The sequence below is a fragment of the Hypanus sabinus genome, chromosome 7 (assembly GCF_030144855.1).
Source record: "Hypanus sabinus isolate sHypSab1 chromosome 7, sHypSab1.hap1, whole genome shotgun sequence".
In the NCBI taxonomy this organism is placed as follows: domain Eukaryota; kingdom Metazoa; phylum Chordata; class Chondrichthyes; order Myliobatiformes; family Dasyatidae; genus Hypanus; species Hypanus sabinus.
The window spans coordinates 43,327,853-43,350,504 of record NC_082712.1 but is presented as its reverse complement, the minus strand read 5'-3'; the positions used below and the strand labels follow the sequence as shown (position 1 = coordinate 43,350,504).

The following is a 22,652-nucleotide window of genomic DNA, read 5'->3' as shown; positions in this document are numbered from 1 at the left end:
GCCAGCAGCGACATCTGTCCGACATCTCCGAATACACGACGGATGTCCGGCATGTCTCAGGAAAGGACAATGTTGTGGTGGACGCCCTCTCCCACCCTAACATCCTAGCCCTGTCCCAGGGGTAGACTATGAAGACTGGTGGAGGCACAGCAGGCAGACGAGGAGATCCCTAGTTACAGAACCTCAGTCTCCGGTTTGAAGCTCCAGGACCTCCCTATAGGCCCAGGTGAAAGGACCCTACTCTGTGACGTCACCACCGGCCAACCCCGCCCCATCGTTCCGGCAGCCTGGCGGCAGCGCATTTTTAACCCCATTCACAACTTAGCGCATCCCTCCATCAGGTCAACTGTCCGGATGGTAGCCAACACTTCATTTGGCACAGACTCTGCAAGCAAGTCAGCAGTGAATGGGCCAAAACATGCATGTTCTGCCAAACAGCCAAGGTGCAGCAGCGCACCAAAGCTCTGCCGCAGCAGTTCCACCCCACACACCAGCGTTTCGACCACATTCATGTGGATATCATGGGCCCCCTGCCAGTGTCGTGAGGAGCGCAGCACCTCCTGACTATCGTGGACCGGTTCACAAGATGGCCAGAGGCGGTCCCGCTCACTGACACCACCTCCGAATCTTGCACCCGAGCACTGATTGCAACCTGGGTATCTCGCTTTGGTGTACCGGCCCACATTACCTCCGACAGAGGCGCCCAGTTCACCTCCAGCCTGTGGTCAGCTATGGCCAGCCTTTTGGGGACACAGCTGCACCACACAACTGCCTACCACCCACAGTCGAATGGCCTGGTGGAGCGTTTCCACCATCACCTGAAGTTGGCTCTCATGGCCTGCCTCAAAGGGCCTAACTGGGCGGACAAACTTCCCTGGGTCCTGCTCGGAATCCGCACGGCGCCCAAAGAGGATCTGCACACCTCGTCGGCCGAGTTAGTGTACGGCGCACCCCTGGTCGTCCCAGGAGAGTTCATACCAGCCCCAAGGGGGCAAGAGAAAGAACCCGCAGCAGTCCTGGGCAGACTACACGAGAGGCTCGGCAACCTGGCCCCCATACCCACTTCACAGCATGAACAGAACCCGACCTGCGTACCCAAAGACCTGCAAAACTGTAAGTTCATTTTTGTACGATGGGGCGGACATCGGGCACCGCTACAGCGGCCCTACGAGGGGCTGTTTAAGGTGATCAGAAACAACGGGTCCACATTCGTGCTGGACATTGGGGAGAAAGAGGAGGTTTTCACAGCAGACCAAATCAAACCGGCCCATGTGGACTTGGCGCAGCCGGTCAAGATTCAGGCACCACGGCGCAGAGGCAGACCTCCCAAACAGAGTCTGACCCAGACTGTGGACATTGGCGGGTGTATCAGCAGTTCTGGGGGGGGCCGGTTATGTGGCGACCCACTTCCCAGCGCACTCGAACCGGCTCACAAAGTGGCGCGCGCCAGCATTGAGGCCAGTCCCAAAGAGGGCGCCAAGCCTGCTTCACCAGCAAGGGGAAAAGCCCGCGCGCGGGACGGGACTGTGAATATGCGCCCCCTACAGTATTCCCGCCCGGGGAGGGCGGGAACAGGAAGGCTTTAAAGCGAGGCCGCGAAGTTTGAATAAACCTCTTTTACAACTGCAGCTCACCGACTACGTGTCGTTATTTCAGCGCTGCATGTAGCACACCGCTACAAAAGCTTTTATAAGGAAACCTGACAAGATAGATTTTGAGGTGTTCTCACCAGTGAGAAACCTCAAACATGACAACATATTTTCAAGAGAAGAGGTATGTAGAAAATTCTTCCCTCAGAGAGTAATGACTGTCTGGAATTCTCTGCCCCCATGTATTGTGGATGCTGGATCATTAGATATACTTAAAGCAGTGGTAAGTAAATATCCGAAAGATCGAGAAATTGAGTGTTTTGCATGGAGCTGACAGCAGCATAAATCAGCATGATCACATTGAATAGTGGGCAGGCTTAAAGGGGCCAAGTGCCTATTTCTGTTTTTACCTCCATGTTCTTATATGACGTCCATTTTCCTAATGTTGTTTATTGTCAAACTCCCTGGCAACAACAGTGTTTTTAAGCTGACCAAGCAGTGAAAGCTCATTGAAGAATTCCATCTAAATAAGTATGTGAATAGGAGAAGTTTAGAGGGCTCTGTACCAAACATAGGCAGATGGGTCCAGCTCGCAGGCAACACAGTCGGCATGGATAAATTGAATCAAAAGGTTCCAAGGTCTATGAATCTATAACTCTATGACTCTATGTTTCGGTCATGAAGAAGGATAAACTGGATAAGCTGGAGTTACTTTCCTTGCGATAGAGAATCCTGAGGCAGACCTGATTTAGGTGTACAAAATTACGAGGGACATAGATAAGGATAGTCAGTAAGACTTCTCCCCATAGCAATTGTCATATCCAATGGGGTTAGGTTTAAGATGAAGAGGAAGAGATTTAGAGGGACTGTGGATGAACTTTTTCTCCAGAAGGTGGGTGGTCTCTTGGACAGACTGCATGAGGGGCTGGTGGAGTCAGAGACTCTCACAACATTTAAGATGTACCTGGACAAGCATTTAAATTACAGGGTCGATAAGGCTATGGATTCAGTGCTGGTAAACAGGATTTGTAAGGATGGGTATTTGATGGTCAATAAGGAAATGGTGGGCCTACTTCTGAGCAGTTGGACTCTATGCTCCATCAAAAAAAAACACACACACACTTCCAGTACCTGCAGCAATGACGAACATTTCTGGAGTGTTTTAAGTGAGACTGGGTTGTAAATACCTGATATTTTCTTCATTGATTTTGCTTGATTGCTGTGGAGCTGCTGTAAGAAAGCATGGCCTCTGGAGACTGTTGAATCACTGGCTGCAGCTTTAGAATTTTAATGTTATAATGTACATGTGCGGAAAGCCTGAAGTGACTGTCAGCTTCATCGTGCAATCAAAGCAAATGTTGATAATTCACTACCATCACAAACCCAATGTCTGAGCCTTAGTTTAAAAAACAGTCTTGGGTTGGCTTCAAACTCATTACAGCCACTAACTTTATAGGAGTTAGATTCTGTCACACCGCTTCTCTCTGTGAAAGGCTGGTGGGCTGAAATGTGTGCATGCAGGTATGCACTCTGACTCTAGAGTGGTGTGATTTCGCAGGAGAATTCATTGGGGTAGCATCTTCTTCCAGAATAAAGGGAACATGATTATCAATTTGATGATGAAGAGATGTCAAGCAAATGCTACAATGCTGACTGTCAGAGCACACAGGCAGTACACAAGGGCAGGCATTAATTAGAGAGTATGCACTGGGAGCACTGTAATTGGGTAAGTAGAACATTATGATATGAAATGTATGCATGTTCTTTTTTTTCTCTGTTTGCTTCAATCTACCATCTACCTGCTACTGTCTGCCTTATCTGGCACGATCTTCCTGTCATCTTTCACCTCTTCTTGGTCCACCAATCATCTCAGGCTTCTGTCTCACCACGTCTCCACTCCACTTTACACAGCCTATCTTCCTTCTCCACTCTGATGCAGGTTTTGACCCAAGCAATCAACAATTCCATTCTCCCCACGGATGGCGCTCGGCCAGCTGAGTTCCTCCAGCAGATCATTTACTATTTATCACGCTCAAGTTCCCTGTAGTCAGAAGTCTGAGAGAAGCTGTTCGTTCTGAGAGTGTGGTATCCTGGAGCTTTCTGCAGCAGAGGCAGAGCCTGTCGGGGAGACCAGCCCTGGACAGTAAACAATCGCGGGATGAAGCTGACACAAATGCTGCATCAACAGCCGGCATGGACTCAATGAAGCGAGTGACAGGCAACAATTCTGAGGTCATTCTATCAGACACACTTCACAGAATTGCTGAAAATCACTGCAGAATGTTCCTGTGTTCCGGTAGTTTGAACATTTCAAGAGTGGCGAGAGATGTTGCCATCAGAAATAAACATTTCCGTGGTCTTGTATGTTACTTTGTTGTCATACTCATCAGGAGTTGAAACGGATTACCTTGTTTTTGTTGTTGATGATGTGACAGCATTCGGTGGTGACATTAAGGAAAGCTGGGCAGAAAGATCTAGTAGTGTGGGTTTGCCCATTCCTGATCTTGGTTGATGTTGGGTGGCATTGTAATGACCCCATGGAATCCAGCAATGGTGATGTGACCAACTGTGTCCCTATCCATTCCCTCTACAGTTCCAGCCTATCATCACTGTCTGCATCAAAAGTTTCTCCTCGCTAACCACTTGCACATGATTGAAGAAGGATGAGAACACTTCAAATCATTGAAGGCTAACACGAGGAAATCTGCAAATGCTGGAAATTCAAGCAACACACACAAAATGCTGGTGGAACACAGCAGGCCAGGCAGCATCTATAGGGAGAAGCACTGTTTACGTTTTGGGCTGAGACCCTTCATCAGGACTCCTGAAGAATTCATTTCTTCACACTAATGGATCATTTCTTCACACTATAGCAAAATAGCACATGCGCTGATTTTTTTTTTAAGTAATTTAAGCTTTTGTTACAAACTTTGGAAAGAAAATATTCATTGTCACCTGAGTCTGTACCATATATGCTCTCTATTCTGATTCTTATACCATTCTACTCTCCTGAACTTCTGGTTAAGTTTTTCCTCTTACACCGACAGGATGTGCGTAAATCTGAAGCTCCAATAGATTGCCTACAGGGAGTCCTAGCAAGGGATCGAACAAACCAAGGGGAAGGCGAAATTGAACTTCTTTACACATCCTTGGGAATTGAAGTGGGAAGCAGCAGAATGTACAAGTACAGGGGCAGCTCCAAGAGAGAAGTCCAACACCTCAACTGTCCATCTCATCCTACTGCTGAATTCCCAGTTTCTGGTTTTCCACTTCCTCAGGAGTTCTCAAAGACTGGTCATACTCCACATCAAATTTAAGGACTTAAATGAGTCAAATTGACCTTTTTCTTGCTCTCCTTAAGCATTTCTGTGCTAATTTAATCTGACATTTTTCTTATTTATCTATGGTAATATGTGACATTGCCAAAGTTAATGCCCATCCCTAATTTTCATTGAAAAGGTAATGGTGAGCTACTTCATCAGCACTGAGTCCCTTTGGAGAACAGTTCAAAATGGAGAGATTGAAATTGATATGAAGGTGCTGTTGGGTAGAGAGTTCTGGAATTCTGTCTCACCAAAGGTGAAGCTGCAGTGGTATAGTTCCAAGTCAAGATGCCGTGAGACTTACAGAATAACCAGCAGACTATAAGACCATAAGACATAGGAGCAGAATGAGGCTAATTAGCCCACTGAGTCTATTTCATCATTTGATCATGGCTGATTTATTGTCCTTTTTAATCCAATTCTTCTGCTTTCTCTCCATAATATTTACCCCTCTTCCAATCAAGAACCACCAACTCTGCTTTAAATATACTCAATGACCAGGCTTCAACAGCCATCTGTGGCAACAAATTCCACAGATTCACCACCCTCTGGCTAAAGAAATTCCTCTTCACCTTGGTTCTGTTCCAATGTTCTATTCCATCTTGGATTGCAAGATCCTGCAGCGGATAGTGAGGTCAGCTAAGAAGATCATTAGGGTCTCTCTTCCCACCCTTACGGACATTTACACTACATGCTGCATCCGCAAAGCAAACAGCTTTATGAAGGACCCTGTGTACTCCTCATACAAGCTCTTCTCCCTTCTCCCTCCTGCTGTCTGGGAAAAGGCACCGAAGCATTTGGGCTCTTACAACCAGACTAAGTAACAGTTTCTTCCCCCAAGCTATCAGACTCCTCAATACCCAGAGTCTGGACTGACACCTTACTGCCCTATTGTCTTGTTTATCATTTATTGTAATGCCTGCACTGTTTTGTGCACTTTATGCAGTCCTGGGTAGGTCTGTAGTCTGGTGTAGTATTTTTCTGTGTTGTTTTTCACGTAGTTCAGTCTAGTTTTTGTACTGTGTCGTGTAACATCATGGTCCTGAAAAAAACGTTGTCTCATTTATTGCTATGTACTGTACCAGCAGTTATGGTCAAAATAACAGTAAGAGTGACCAGACTTAACTTGACGTTGTGCTCTCTGGTTCTAGACTCTACTACAATTGGACTCTACTCCACTACCATCTTTGACTATTGGAAACATTTTCCCGAGATAGAAATGTCAAAAATCTTGATGTTGATGTTGTCTCTCCTACTATTGGAAACATCCTCTCCACACTCTCTCTATCTCAGCTTTTCAGTATTTGGTACTTCCAAAAAGCTCCCCCCCCCCCCCCCCAACAATCTTCTAAACTCCAGCAAGTACAGGCCTAGGGCGATCAAATGTTCTTCGTATGTTAACCCTTGCTCATATGCCTGTGCACATTTTGATGAACAAAGCACTGCCACTGACATATGTCATTAGATTGCTGATGATTGACAGCTGACCAATGGAGTGGGTAACTGGCTGGATTGGATTTGTCCTGCTTACTGTGAAGAGGATATAACCAGGATATTGTCCACGTTGTCATATGGATGTAACTGCACTATAACAGCTTGGCTAGGTGTTTGAATAGCTCTGAGCACATGTCCTCAGTACTACAGTGGAGATCCCATAGCCTTTGCTGCATCCAGCAATCTCAGCCATTTGTTGATAGAACATCAAGCAGCAGGAATGACAGAGTATGTTTGTTAAATTATGGTTAGGGTAAACAATTGGAGCCATTTTCCCAGGATAGAAATGTCAAAAATCTTTGAGGACTTGCATTTAGAGTTAGAGTGGGAAAACTTGAAGAAGATGTGCAGGGTAAGTTTTTTTTACACAGAGTGGTAGGTGCCTGGAATGCACTACCAGGGTGTGGTAGGAGCAGATAGGACATTAGCCTTTAGAAAGTCACATGAATATGTAGACAGTGGAGAGTTATAGGTCATGTGCAGGCTGAAGAGATTTAGTTATTTATTTTAATTTCTCATCATTATCAGCACAGATATGATGCGCCAAAGAACCTTGTCCTGTGCTGAACTGTGTGACATTGCATGTTCCATGGAGCTGTTGCAGATTGACTTTTCTGATGATGGGAATGTCAAGAGGAAGCGAAAATGGACTCCTCTCTCACCGCTTCATCACTTCAGTCTGAAGACTTATTAGTGGACGAGTCATTGCTTCTTCTGACTGCCTCTATCACATTAACTTCAAAGTCTTTGTCTTTTGCGAAGGACACTTCTGCAGGCTATGTTTCTTTTTCAGCACTTTATCTCAGACCCAACCTCTGAACACATAAATATTCATTCCACTCCCACACTCCTGTGCTAATCACAGACAGAGCTCAGCACCATCAGATTCTGGAGCTGTTGAATGCCTTTCCGATGTCCTTCTGCCTTGCCTCCCGTCAGCTCCATCTTCAAACCTACTCACCACTCTTAGTACATTCATGAGCACCCCAGCTGTCCTTCTTTAATCTTCCATCTGACTTCACGGTTAGCCCTCGTAAATTGCTTGAGATGAACCATGCCATGGTGGCTTAACATCCATGGCGTTTACAGGATAATCCCAAAGGCCAAGTGGATCCTGAGCAATTTGGAGTAGAATGAATTCTGATGTTGATTTGAAGCTTCAGATAAAAAGGGATAACTGGATAAATCAACTGGTAGTGTAGCAATTCATGCAAACACTTTACAGTCCCAGTATGAAGACTGGGGTTCAATTCCCATGCTGTCTGTAAGGAGTTTGTATGTTCTCCCCAAGACTATGCAGGTTTCCTCCAGGTGCTTCAGTTTCCTCCCATGTCCCAAAAGATGAACAGTTAGGGCTAGTGAGTTGTGGGCATGTTGGTGCCAGATGAATGGCAACACTTGTGCCACTTGACATTCCTTGCTGATTTGATTGTATTTTACTGTATGTTTCGATGTACATTTGACAAACAAAGCTAATTAACACCTTGAGCAGACACCGGTAATCAAAGCTCTGTCTTTCCATATCGGCAAATTCTGAAGAATAAAGGCCTATTGACTCTTTCCCAAATCTATGACAGTTTTGGTGAAATAGATGCAGAACCACTGAGGAAATTCCTCATGCAGATACACTCACTTTTCCCACATCTGCTCTGCTTAAACTGAAAATTATGGTAAAAAAAAACTGTAGAATTTCACACCCAAATACCATGATTTTGGTACGTATATCTGAGCAGGTTTGGCACGTCACCAAAAAATCTAACAAACTGATGAAAGTATCCTGACTGAGACAATGTTGTATTTCATTGAGATGCCTCATTAATATTCAGCACTACACTACAGATTTATTTATTTGTTGTCAGCTCCGTCATCGCCACATTTGCTTTCAAAATGGATTGCGCTTGTTCCCATGAGGCTCCAAGTCACATTTGGGCAACACAAAAACAAAAGGAAACCACAGATAAGAGAAAATCTGCAGATGCTGGAAATCCGAGCAACACACACAAAATGCTTGAGGAACTCATCAGGCCGGGCAAGTCCTGCCGTAGGGTCTTGGCCTGAAATGCTGACTGTAGATTTTTCTATAGATGCTGCCTGGCCTGCAGAGTTCCTCCAGCATTTTGTGTGTGTTGCTAGGAAACCACAGATGCAGGAATTCTAACAGGAAGGGATTACTTTTGTTTAGTGCTGTAAAGACCTCAGTGTTGCCATTGGTCCTCACTTTGAATCTGATACACTAATTTGCACCTACATTTATTTTTTCTGAGCAGAGAGACAAAGTGAGTGCTCTTTTCAGTACAATGAATACCTTGCTGCCTCTTACAGCAGCAACTAGTATCCGAAGCTAGAAGCAACAGAGTCAGAATCACTTTATTGCCAGGGTGTGAAACGTACCAGAATTGATTGTGGTTCAGTGCCAAACAGACAATACCATAACAGACAACACTATAGCAACCAATAATTTACAAGACAATAGTGCAAACAGCCATGAGCAATCAACAATTAGCAGAATGGTCAATTACACAAACGTCAATAATCAAATTTAAATAAATGTGAGCATAAGAGCAGTTTCAATAATTATCAACAAAACAAGACGAGCAGGAATGACCATTTAACGGATGTTGTGCAGGGACAGTAAGGGCATTATACCTGAGTGAGATTTGTTGAGAAGCTGAATAGCTATAGGAAAGAAGCTTCGGAGAGGATATGCAGTCCTGGTGGTGATGGAATTGTAGCGTCTATCAGAGCAAAGCACAGGCTCTGCCCTGTGCTTGGATCAATTTTACAAGTGCAAAGGGCTGGTTGGCATCCCCACTCATTAGCTGTAAGGACCACGAATCTGTAGGCACCCTGTCCACATTGTATCAGCCTCTGCAACTCACCGCCAGAAAAATCAGTGACAGTGCAGCTGCCACAGGCAGGGTGGACTTAGTCCAGTGATGGGGTTGCAATGGTGTAATATTCTGTCAGCCATGTACTTTCTCAGGGAACGTGAGATGGACTTTTCTAACATGTGTATGTTGTCTTTATGACAGTTATTTAGTTTATAATACTTTCGCTTAGTAATTCATTTGTTAGTATTTTCTAGTTAGAATTAGAAGTGTTTAAAGTATATTCATTGCCTGTAAAATATATCGGCATGCGATTACGTCACATCTGGTTTCGCCGCGTCTCGTGGGAAAATACCAGTTTGAGATCAACGTGAGGGTGGGGGGCTCACCACGAGGCAGACCTGAGCAGAAGTTGTTTTGCAAGCATTAGAAATCACAGTGAGAGCAACGCTGTAAGTTAATAGATAATCAATATATTGAACTAAGATGTTAACGCCAATCCTCTTAAAAGTAACGGCAGTCGATAATGTTTATGTTTTCTTTAGTTAAAGAGTTGCGGATAGTTTGCATTGAAGTGTATTTAAAGTAGTCAATGGCATAGGTAAACTCTGCCTGTATACTGCACCTTAATGTAATGTAGTTATAGTCACTTTTACAAGTATTTACAATGGGAATGTGATATTAAGAAAGGAACAAATACTGTATCAATCTTGTATTGTTTTATCAACAGTTTTCACCATATGTTAATGTGAAGAGTGAACAGTAAATGGTTAATCTTACTGCGACCTGGTTTTCATTGACCGTGGTTTATCTCGGCGTTTAATTCGGCGTTATCGGTTACACCCTAACGAGAACGTTACAATGTGTGTGAGATTTTATATGACAATGATGTTATGTAAATTGAAGGTGTTGTGCTCAGCATCAAACCGATTATTAATAAATCAAGTGAAAATATTACCATTTGTAACAATGGATAGTTGACTATTTTCAAAAGAAAACTCAGGATCATCATATAATAGTGTCCAAAGGGGGACAGTCAAATTCAGAGTTTCTGGAACAGTTGCTGAAAGGATATAGTCCCCTCTCCTATCTTTTCTTTGTAAATTTGTATTAGCTTACAAGTATCAAGCCGATTCTTTTGGGAAGTTAAAATGAATGTACTTCATCGAATCTTCCACACAGTGCAGACCGGAGTACAGCCCACTTTTGCCAGTCACATCCGAAACAGCTGGAAGAGAATGGTAATCAACGTACCTGGTGGAGGCGTTAACCAGCATCTTCAAGCTGCATGGATTACGAATCATTTTGTCTAAGATGCTAACTATTTCTTCAAACTTCGGCCGGCTGTTGCGATCCTTCTGCCAACAGTCAAGCATCAGCTGGTAGAGGGTGGCAGGACAGTCCATGGGAGTAGGCAAACGGTAGCCCTCTTCCACAGCCTTTATCACCTGTCTCAAAAAAACCAGACATTTATTCAATGACGCCATGAATCACAATTTTCCTCTCATTCTTCTGATGCAATCATGATGAAGGCTGTTGATGGGAAGACTACTTTCACAGAATCAGGTTTATTATCACTGGCATGTGAGATGAAATTTGTTAACTTAGCAGCAGCACTTCAATGCAATACATAATCTAGCAGCAAGAGAAAAAATAATAATAATTATTAAAATAAAACATAATAATTAATAAACAAGTAAATCAATTATGTATGTCCAATAGATTTAAAAGAATATGTAAAACAGAAATACTGTCTATTAAAAAAAGTGAGGTAGTGTCCAAAGCTTCAATGTCCATTTAGGAATCGGATGGCAGAGGGGAAGAAGCTGTTCCTGAATCACTGAGTGTGTACCTTCAGGTTTCTGTATCTCCTACCTGAGTAACAGTGAGAAAAAGGTATGCCCTGGGTGCTGGAGGTCCTTAATAATGGATGCTGCCTTTCTGATATACCAATAGACAATAGGTGCAGAAGTAGACCATTCGGCCCCTCGAGTCTGCACCGCCATTCTGAGATCATGGCTGATCATTCACTATCAATACCCAGTCCCTGCCTTGTCCCCATATCCCTTGATTCCCCTATCCATCAGATATCTATCTAGCTCCTTCTTGAAAGCATCCAGAGAATTGGCCTCCACCGTCTTACGAGGCAGTGCATTCCACACCTCCACAACTCTCTGGGAGAAGAAGTTTTTCCTCAACTCTGTTTTAAATAACTGACCTCTTATTCTCAATCCATGCCCTCTGGTACTGGACTCTCCCAACATCTGGAACATATTTCCTGCCTCAATCCTATCAAATCCTTTAATTATCTTAAATGTTTCAATCAGATCCCCTCTCAATCTCCTCAATTCCAGTGTGTACAAGCCCAATCTCTCTGTGTAAGACAGCCCTGCCATCCCAGGAATCAACCTAGTGAATCTACGCTGCACTTCCTCAATTGCCAGAATGTCCTTCCTTAAACCTGGAGACCAAAACTATACACAATATTCCAGGTGTGGTCTCACCAAGGCCCTATACAAATGCAAAAGGACATCCTTGCTCTTGTACTCAATTCCCCTTGTAATAAAGGCCAACATTCCATTTGCCCTCTTCACTGCCTGTTGCACTTGCTCATTCACCTTCATTGACTGATGAACTAGGACTCCTAGGTCTCTTTGCATTTCTCCCTTACCTAACTCTACACCGTTCAGACAATACTCTGCCCTCTTGTTCCTGCTTCCAAAGTGGATAACTTCATATTTATTCACATTGAATGACATCTGCCAAGTATCTGCCCACTCACCCAGCCTATCCAAGTCTCCCTGTATTCTCCTAACGTCCTCTTCGCATGTCACACTGCCACCCAGTTTAGTATCGTCAGCAAACTTGCTGATATAGTTTTCAATGCCCTCATCTAAATCGTTGACATAAATCGTAAAGAGCTGTGGTCCCAATACAGAGCCCTGTGGTACCCCACTAGTCACCTGCAGCCAGTCCGAGAAACACCCATTCACTGCTACCCTTTGCTTTCTATCTGCCAACCAGTTTTCTATCCATGTTGAAACCCTGCCCCCAATGCCATGAGCTCTGATTTTACTCACCAATCTCCTATGTGGCACCTTATCGAATGCCTTCTGAAAATCTAGGTACACTACATCCACTGGCTTACCCTCTTCTAACATCCTTGTTACACCCTCAAAAAACTCCAACAGATTAGTCAAGCATGATTTGCCCTTGGTAAATCCATGCTGGCTCAGCCTAATCCTATTACTGCCATCAAGATATGCCACTATTTCGTCCTTAATAATGGACTCAAGCATCTTCCCCACGATTGACGTTAGGCTAACAGGGCGATAGTTCTCCGTTTTCTCCTTCCCTCCCTTCTTGAAAAGTGGGATAACATTAGCCACTCTCCAATCTTCAGGAACTGATCCTGAATCTAAGGAACATTGGAAAATGATTACCAATGCATCTGCAATTTCCTGAGCCACCTCTTTTAGAACCCTCGGATGCAGACCATCTGGACCCGGGGATTTATTAGCCTTCAGTCCTATCAGTCTACTCATCACAGTTTCTTTCCTAGTGTCAATCTGTTTCAATTCCTCTGATATCTTATGACCCTGGCCCATCCATACATCTGGGATATTGCTTGTGTCCTCCCTGGTGAAGACAGATCTAAAGTATGCATTAAATTCTGTTGCCATTTCCCTGTTTCACATAATAATTTCTCCCAATTCATTCTTCAAGGGGCCAACATTGTTCTTAACTATCTTCTTTCTCTTCACATAGCTAAAAAAGCTTTTGCTATCCCCTTTTATATTCCTGGCTAGACTGAGCTCATACCTGATTTTTTCTCTCCGTATTGCTTTTTTAGTTAAGATCTGCTGTTCCTTAAAACTTTCCCAATCATCTGTATTCCCATTCATCTTAGCCCTGTCATACTTCTTTTTCTTTAATGCTATACAATCTCTGACTTCCTTTGTCAACCACTGTGGCCCCTTCCCCCTCTTTGAATCCTTCCTTCTCATTGGAATGAACTGCTTTTGCATCTTTTGTATTATCCCCAAGAATATCTGCCACTGCTGATCCACTGTCTTTCCTGCCAGGGCATCCGCCCATTTAACTTTGGCCAGCTCTTCCCTCATGGCTCCGTAGTCTCCTTTATTTAATTGCAACACTGACACCTCTGATCTGCCCTTATCCCTCTCAAATTGTAGATAAAAACTTATCATGTTATGATCACTACTTCCTAATGGCTCCTTTGCTTCAAGATCACGTATCAATTCCTGTTCATTACACATCACCAAGTCCAAAATAGCCTCGTTCCTGGTTGGCTCAAGCACAAGCTGTTCCAAAAATACATCCCTTAGACACTCCCTATCCTGGGGTCCAGCACCCACCTGATTCTCCCAGTTCACCTGCATGTTGAAATCTCCCGTAATGACTGCATTACCTTTAGCACATGCCAATGTTAACTCCCTAATCAACTTGTACCCAGTATCCACGCTACTGTTTGGGGCCCTGTACACAACACCCATTAGGGTCTTTTTACCCTTACTGTTCCTCAGCTCAATCCACACAGACTCTACTTCCCCTGTTCCTAAGTCACCCCTTGCTAAGGACTGAATCTCATTCCTCACCAACAGGGCCACCCCACCCCCTCTTCCCATATTTCTGTCTCTACGATGGCACGTATACCCTGGTACACTCAATTCCCAGGCCTGATCCCTTTGCAGCCATGTCTCCGTTATCCCAACAATACCGTAGTTCCCCATTTTCATCTGAGCTTCAAGCTCATCTGTCTTATTTCTGACACTACGCGCATTCACGTATAGAATTCTTAGCCCATTCCTCCTCTCTTTGCTTAAAACACTGTCTATTGTACCTAACCCAGCTCCTTGAACTTCCATCGGGCTAATTGCACCTTGAATTTTGATGACCTTCTCAAGATCACCCAAACCTTCTACACATTTAACCCCATGCTCCTTCTGACCAACCCTCTGTACATGTAACTTTTCCAACACATGTTCTGCCTCACCTTTCTCCTTTACACAATTAATATTTGGGAAACGTGTATTCCCCACCTGTTCCTTATCCTTCATCATATCATCTTCTCTCGTATTCTGGATCCCTGCCCCCTGCACATCTAGTTTAAACTGCCCCGAGCAGCACAGGCAAACATTCCTGCAAGAATGTTAGTACCCCTCCAGTTCAGATGTAGACCGTCCCTTCGAAACAGATCCCAACATCCCTGGAACAAAGACCAATTATCCAAAAACCTGAACCCTTCCTTCTTGCACCATGCTCTCAGCCTCGTATTAATGTGCATAATCATTCTATTCTTCGCCTCACTCACACGTGGCACAGGTAGCAATCCCGAGATTGTCACCTTGTTGGTCCTGCCTTTCAGCTTCACTCCTAACTCCCTGAACTCTCTAAGCAGGACATCCTCACTCACCTTACCTACATCATTGGTCCCTACATGGACCACTACATCAGGGTTCATGCCCTCACTCTCAAGAATAGCCTGCACCCGATCTGAGATGTCCCGGACCCTGGCACCAGGGAGGCAACATACCATCCGAGACTCCCGATCTGCCCCACAAAATCTCCTATCTGCCCCCCTAACTATAGAGTCCCCTAAAACTATCGCTCTCTTCTCTTCCCTCCTCCCCTTTCTAGTTGAGGGTTCAACCTCTGTGCCAGAGGCAGGACCACTACAACTCATTCCTGGTAGGTCATCCCCATCAACAGTATCCAGTACCGTATACTTATTGTTAATGGGAATGGCCGCTGGGGTGCTCTGCTCTCTCTGCCTGCTCCCCCTGCCTCTCTGGACCGTCACCCATCTGCCTACTTCTTGGATTTTTGGTGTGACTACCTCCTGATAACTCTTATCTATCTCTGCCTCAGCCTCCCGAATGATCCGTAGTTCATCCAGCTCCCGCTCCAACTCCCTAACTCGGGCTGATAGGAGCTGCAGCTGGACGCACCTCTTGCAGGTGTGGTCATCAGGGACAACTGTGTTGACCCTGACTTCCCACATACTGCATACGGAGCACACCACTGCTCTGACTGTCTCCCCCTTACCTGAACTGGATTGATAGAATAAGTCTAAAAAGCACCTAGCGGCCTTACCTTCTTCCCCTCAGCGAGCAATCACACAGGCTTACCGAAGTCCCCTTACGCCGAAGCTCACTTAGTCAAAGCCCAGGACTCTGCTTCCACGGACTCCGCTGCCTGCTCTGAAAAGAAGTCCTGCCTTTTAAAGTGCGTGCTCGACGCTGACGTCACTCGCGCCTGCGCAGTTCCCCCTCCTCCACAGGTATTGACCAGGTAGGCTTAAATCCTACCTACAACGGTCGAATTCTCCAAGATCCCAGCTGAATCACAAGCTGTATCTTCCTCCCGATTCCTCCCGCTCCCTGAAGATGTCCTGGGTACTTAGCTGACTAGATTTACAACCTTCTGCAGCTTCTTTCCGTTCTGTGCAGTAGTCCCTCCATACCAGACAGTGATGCAGCCTGTCAGAGTGCTCAGCATATCACCAAACAGTGTAACACACTTCTACAGATGGGCTGTTGAAAGCATCCTGACTGCTTATATCATAACCTGCTACAGAATTTCCAATGCACAGGATTGCAAGTGGTTGCAGAAATGAATGGACACAGCATGGTCCATTAGAGACACAGCTTTACTCTCCATTGACAACATCCACAGGAGGAAGCAGCACATGTCATCATGGATCTCCTCCATCTGAGCTTTGCCTCTTTGTCACTACTACCATCGGGCAGGAGGTTCAGAAGCCTAAAACCCCACACCTCCAGTTTCAGGAACAGCGACTTTCCTACAGCAACAAGTTCTTGAAGTGACCTGCACTATTCTAACCCGAGCTCAGCACTACAGACTACTTCTTGCACTACTGCGAACTTGCATCTTGCTTTTGCAACCTGTGTTCCATTTTATGATATACTTTTATGTATAAGTTATATTCTACAGGATGTGTTGTTTGTATCTATGTGCAAGTGATGCTGCTGTAAGCCAGTTTTTCACTAAACCTGTACTTCACCATACTTGCCCATGTGACAATAAACTCGACTTGAAGTGACTTTCAATGCCTCATGGCTAATTTGATTGAGACATTTAAAAATAACATGCCAGGGATAATGATGGAAGAAAGTATTTAAATTAGCATTCAGTGATTTCCAGGCCAAGAGTTTTCTGCTGTGACAGCCCAGACATTCTGATGCTCTGGAATACTTACATCTTGATTAGTCATTTCCCAGTAAGGTCTCTCTCCATACGACATCACCTCCCACATGACAATTCCGTAACTCCAGACATCACTGGCTGAGGTGAACTTGCGGTAAGCAATCGCCTCAGGAGCTGTCCACCTGATTGGGATTTTTCCTCCCTATCCAGAAAATGGAAAAAATTATCTTCAGTGTCTAAGGATATCTTTCTTTACATAAGAGGCATAGAAATAAGATGTAAGAGCTGCAGCTAAGTGGAACTGACAGAAGGCAGCTGAACTCTTCAGAGCAAAGCCCACATGCGATGGCTGACTGCCTGCTAATTGGGTGTCTGATTCTGTGCAGATATCCCCAACCTGAGAGACCTGACTCATTGATTAAGCTGGCTGAAGAACAGTCTGCAACAAGACACGGGAAGAGTTTAAGATGCACAGAAATAAGCTTCTCTCATTCGAAAGCCATGTCCACAATGTTATGCGAGTGGCTACAACAATAGCAAGGCACAGAGGGATATGGTCCTAATGCGGGCAAATGGGATTAGTATAGATAGGTAGCGACCATAACACCAATGCACTTGAGTCCTGGGGCAACTACGGAGTTTTGCAGCTGCTCCTGTTTCCTGATGAACTGATACTGACAAGGAACTGGAAAAGTACTTCTATCATTCCATAGATAGTAAACAAACAGGACTCATTCACTGTCTGTGTTCTGCTGATAAGTCCAATATTTGTGCAGCATTTCTAAAAGCATCCAAAAATAACAATGTCTGCAAAATACTCTGATTCTGACAAATTGCTTCTCGTGCTTACTTTCATGAGATAGGAAGGAAAATAATTTACATTTATTGTCTTATCATATCTATGTGTACTTCAAATTGAAGGAAATTGTAAATCTAGTTCTTTAACATAAACTAATGGAACTGCTTCTGCTGTGCAGAGCAAATAGATGTCAAATTGGATGGCCTGTCTAGACTCTCTGATCAGCAAGATGTGCTGTGGAACTGGCCAACTGACAAGGCAGTCAGAGCCTTGGATTAATGTCACGTCTGAAGTCTGCATATACTTTTCTTTGCACTCAAGCATCAATACAGATGATGTGAGATCAGCTGCTAACTTTAATCAGCAACACACAAAAGCATCTGTAGTCAAGCCCTTTGGTGGTACATTATTGTTCAAACTCCGCAATGGACAGTCCCAAGCCTGGCTGCGAAAGGAGGAGGGCTGGACGAGGACTGGCAAATCTAACCTTTTAAAAACCTAGGGCTACAGAGATGCCAACAAAAGCCCCTGGGAGAGGAAAGACAACTTGAAAGACTGGACCAAGTCAGAAGATTCAGCTGCTTTCGGTGGCCTGTGCCCCAGCAGGAGTGATGGCCTAAAGAAGAAGCAAGTGTATTCGGTAAATGAATAATGAAATTTCCTCTTGCAGATATTTATCAGAGCTTATGTCCAACGAGTGGAAATGTCAGAACTATCCCTGATCCAGACATAAGCACAAATATCTGTGCTGTCCACACTGTACACTGCTGATGAATGGCTGCACTTGAGGACACACAACTTTCAGATCTTAAACCAAACTTTTTCCGCCCTTTGAGTCACATATGGTAGATTGATTGATTGAGACAGTTCTGAAGAAGTCAGGGTGAGTTATCCCAGACTGATATTTTTCTCTCAGTTCACATTAAGAGAGCAGATTGCTTGGTCATTATCACAGTATTGGGAAGTTGATGTATGGGAATCGATTGAGTGTTTTCCACAATATTAGGGTGCAAAGACTTCAAAAATATTCCATGGATTACAGAAGAGCTTGGAGATCCTGTGGGGAACATGGAGATTTTTTTCCAAACAGAAGCCTTTTGTTTTTTTTAGACCTGAAAATGCTCCTGGGAAAGAGTCCTCATTAACATTTTTCCCTCTCAGCTCTGACGTAGGGATTTCATCTGAACTGTCAACAATTCCTTTCTTCCCAGAGATGCTACCTGACTCATTGAGTCCCTCCAGAGATTGTTTGCTTCACCAAACACTAGCATCTGCAGTCTTGTGTCTCCAACCCCTTTAGATATCCTTGGGAGATGTGCATAAGAAATGTAGGTGGGATGCTGGGAATAAGTCGACTCGCTTTGCTCCCACTAAGATGCTCGGCCTGCGGCAGTTGAAAATATAGATTCTGGTTTTGAGAAGTATTGTGGGATTTCTGGAGGAAGATAATGCAAGTGGAATTTGGTGGAACAGGACTCCTTTTCTTTACCTGATCCTTTCCGTAAGGAAACCTGAAAATTCCAGCTACTTCTTTTCCCTGACAATTAAACTGGGAAAACCCATTTCTAAGTTCAAAAAAATGTACATACATTTCTAATTCTGGAACTCTAATTAATAAATTTTCTGAAGTTCTGGCATGTAGTTGGAATTAATTGCTTTAGCATCATATGCAGTTTCAGTAAGACTGCCCTTTGGGAAAGAAGTCTTTATGACTTTCCTCTATTCGCTGTGACTATACAATCATGTAAAGTTCTACAAGTTCTAGTCCACTCACTTTCTACAGATCTATATCTCCTATTTCGCTGTTACCAGAACATACCTTTTGTATGATAAGATGGACACTTGACCTCACAATCCTATTTGTTCTAATCTTGAAATTTATGGTTTACCAGCATGGCATTTTCTTTGGAGCTTTTATACTTTATTTTACATTGTTATTGTTTTACCAATGCACTGGGTAATGGTTTGATCTGTATGAACAGTATCCAAGACATTTCACCATATCTTACTATATGTGACAATAATAAACTCATACCAATACCAATATTAATCTTCTGTCCAGAGAGAAGCAAGTTAACTAATCCTTGTATCCTTTCTACAGACATTAGATCCCTGGTTATACTGGTCACCCACTACTGAAGAGAAAAATGCAAAGGCAGATGTAGTTTATCCTGTCCTCACCATTTCCAATAAAAAAAGAAAATAGAGGAAATACTAAGGAAGAATTTAATGTTAACGATAAGATGATGTTAATCTGTATCTTTCACCACAAATGCTGCCTGAGCTGCTGATTGTGTCCAGCATGATGGTAATCTCAGATTTACAATATTTGAACATTAGATGTTTGCTTTTCATTCTCCAGTGCTTTTGTATTCAAAATGGAAAAGATTGATCCAGATGTCTATCTTTTTTACTTCTGTGCTAATTAATTTTAATTAATTTTACTCTTCTCTCGAGGCTATTATTGTCAAAAATTGTTTTAAAATTTAAATTACTTATAAAATAGGCAATATTAAATAGATATATTCAGCATTAAAATGAAACAACCATCCAAGTTTTCAAAGGAAAAAATAAGCGTCATGATATTTACTGGTAATGCTTTGTGATAAGATATGTTGGCTACAGTAATTACATTGTCAGCATTCCATCCTGACATCAGCCGGTGATTCAGACTCATTAGGATGTAAGCCAGCAGAATGCCTATTTAATCAACATTATGTGTCTGTGCATAGAATGGATGAATGCAAAAATACTTGCCCCGTGCAACATAATGTGTGACTTAATGCACAGGCATCACTGCTAAATGCTTTCCTCAAATTAGACTAAAACACCTGTGAGCCACAGCCACACAGACAGCAGAGAAACAGTAATAACTATGGAATGCATGGGCTTCAGAATCAAAGAATCTTTCCAAGCTCCACCAGACATAAGGTCCATTTCATTCCCTGGTTAAGGCATATGTTTGACTACTCTCCTGTGTGATGCCAGCTGGTTGTGTGTCACATAAATGCAAGTCCTTGTTGCTATATGAGCTGTTTCAAAATAATCCCTGCAAATTTAGCACTTCTATCCTTGCTAAATTCAGTTGGCTTGCAAATTGCTTGTGCACCATCTGTAAAATCTAAGTTCCTGCTTTCTTTGCTTTACTCCATTTTACACCTTCAGTTTCTCATTACAGGTAAATAAGGAATAGAACCTGACTTTTACTGGTTAATCAGTATTATGAGAGCAACTAAAGAACAATTGCCTGATGATCTTTCTCCTTCCACCCAACAGTCACATACAGACAAGTAAAACAGAGTAAGATTAAATATGCTGTATAATTTCAATTTTCTCTGATGATACCAATTATAGATGAAGTCTAACCTATCCCCTCTTTATGTTTTTTTTTCATTCCACATACTATGCAAAGAAAGACAACAATCGACCCACGTACCTTTGTTGTGTAAGCAGCTTCTGGGTCATCTTCCAGCACTCGGGAAAGACCAAAATCAGAAACCTTACTGACCAGGTTACTGTTGACTAAGATGTTTCGAGCAGCCAGATCTCGGTGGACATAACCCATGTCTGAAAGATATCTCATTCCGGAGGCAATTCCTCTCAACATTCCCACCAGCTGGATTACTGTAAACTGGCCATCGTTTTTCTAAAGGAAGATAAAGAATTGGGGTGTCTTTTCCAACAAGGTGTAATTTTATAAATGATTGAACCAATTCTAAAATAGACATGTGCTAGTTAATATATCATGTTAAGCTTTCATCTACTAACAATACCAAGGTTAATTTGTAGGTTGAGTCAATGATAAAGAAGACAAATGCAATTTATTGAGACCAGAACTGAACAGGCTAAAAAAATCTGATTGGCTCACATTGTTCCACTCTTGGAACAGAGCAGACTTCATGGGAAAACAAAAAGAAAAATTAGGTAATATTTCAAAGAACAGTGTAAAATAACTCATTTTTATCTTACAAGTCAATACTGTTTTTTTCATCTGACGAGGATGCTCAAACAAACATCAAAAACTTTTCTTCAGATTCTTTACATTGAAATAAAGATGACTGCAAGTATTTCCAGTCTCGAATTCAAAACCGGTGAAATACTGAAGAACAATTTATAGGCTGACATCTCTTAAGGAAATGAGAGGCACCAATAGAGATGAAATGGAGAGACACCAGGTCCAACAGTAGCATCTCAATCAAGGGCCTGCAAATAGTCAGTCATGCTTGGCATGTTATACAGTAATATTTCTGTGTTGGAATTTGGTTCTATAGCTCTTTGGGATACAAAGGCCCCATGGTCAGTGGGGTTTCTCTCTTTAATTCTCAGTAATACATTTGGAGATTTTTTCGACAGGTCAGATTTCCATTTGCTCCAGAGACAGCATAGGTTGTTATATAGGTTGAGAAAATGCTACTGCTTAACCCCCCCCCCCCCCCCCACCACGCACACACAGAGCAGTCAAGGAAGATCACAATATCCCCAGAAAATAGACATATGAAAAGTTATCACTTCTACAGACTTCATAATTTCTGTTGTAGCAGGAGCAGTCCAATCACTAAGAAGAGGAAAGAAGACAATGCGATGGATGCCTGGAAGAAAATTTCCAAATGTTGAAGGTGCATCCTTAGTGCCCTATTTCCAGTATGGCCTGGGGATGGCTTCTTATGGAAGCTAAGTAAAGTTTTCATTGACATTGATCTGTTCTAAACAATATTAATCAATTTCACCCTTCACAACAAACAGATTTTCATTTCTGAATTCAGGCCAAACTAGATGACAGGTGGTTTTCGAGCATGTGAATTGAGATGAAAATTTAATTCAGCATTTATTCGTCTATCTTTTATCTAGATTTAGATTTATTCTAGATTTTATCTAATCTTTTTGTTGCTGAGTTTAGAGACATATCAGTCACCATTCAAGGTGTTCTTTCATCCCTCCCACTCTGCCTCTCCATCATATTCCTTAGCCTCCTTCCTCAGTCACCCTCATCTTCAACCTCATTCAGTTGGCACGCTTCTTTAGCTCCACTGAATACACTTCCCTTTGGCAAACAAGCCCGGGATTCTCATTTAATTCATGCAATTAAAATGCCTTTAAAGTTTAAACACCTTGTCATTTGAACTAGACTGGGCAAAAGGGCTGCATTCCTTTATCTCAAGGACATGACATATCTGGAAAAATGATATGAAGTTACCCTAAATCTCTCTTAGTTAAACGTTGGCTACATTCTCTGACATGCTCTGGTGCACCAGCACGCTTTCAGCTTCTCAGTCTTTGATACGGTTTAGCACAGCATCAGTCTCCACCGTCTCCATTGTGCACATCACTGTGGCTTTACTGCATGATCCCATATCCAAGCATAACCTATGTAGATGTGACTCAGTGTCAGGGTTGGTGGTGGGACAAAAAAGTGTCCTTTGGTATTACA

At 43.1% G+C, this 22,652-nt stretch overlaps 1 protein-coding gene across 1 annotated transcript in view; it reads right to left on the bottom strand.

Moving 5' to 3' along the window:
* Positions 1 to 22,652, bottom strand: part of LOC132396757 (ephrin type-A receptor 5-like) — a 341,786-nt gene that overhangs the window by 16,247 nt on the left and 302,887 nt on the right. The window contains exons 13-15 of the mRNA XM_059974617.1: positions 20,661 to 20,870; positions 16,478 to 16,627; positions 10,489 to 10,682 (exon numbers count right to left, since the gene is read on the bottom strand). Of these exons, the coding sequence (XP_059830600.1) occupies positions 10,489 to 10,682; positions 16,478 to 16,627; positions 20,661 to 20,870 (554 nt within the window). The remainder of the gene's footprint in view (positions 1 to 10,488; positions 10,683 to 16,477; positions 16,628 to 20,660; positions 20,871 to 22,652) is intronic.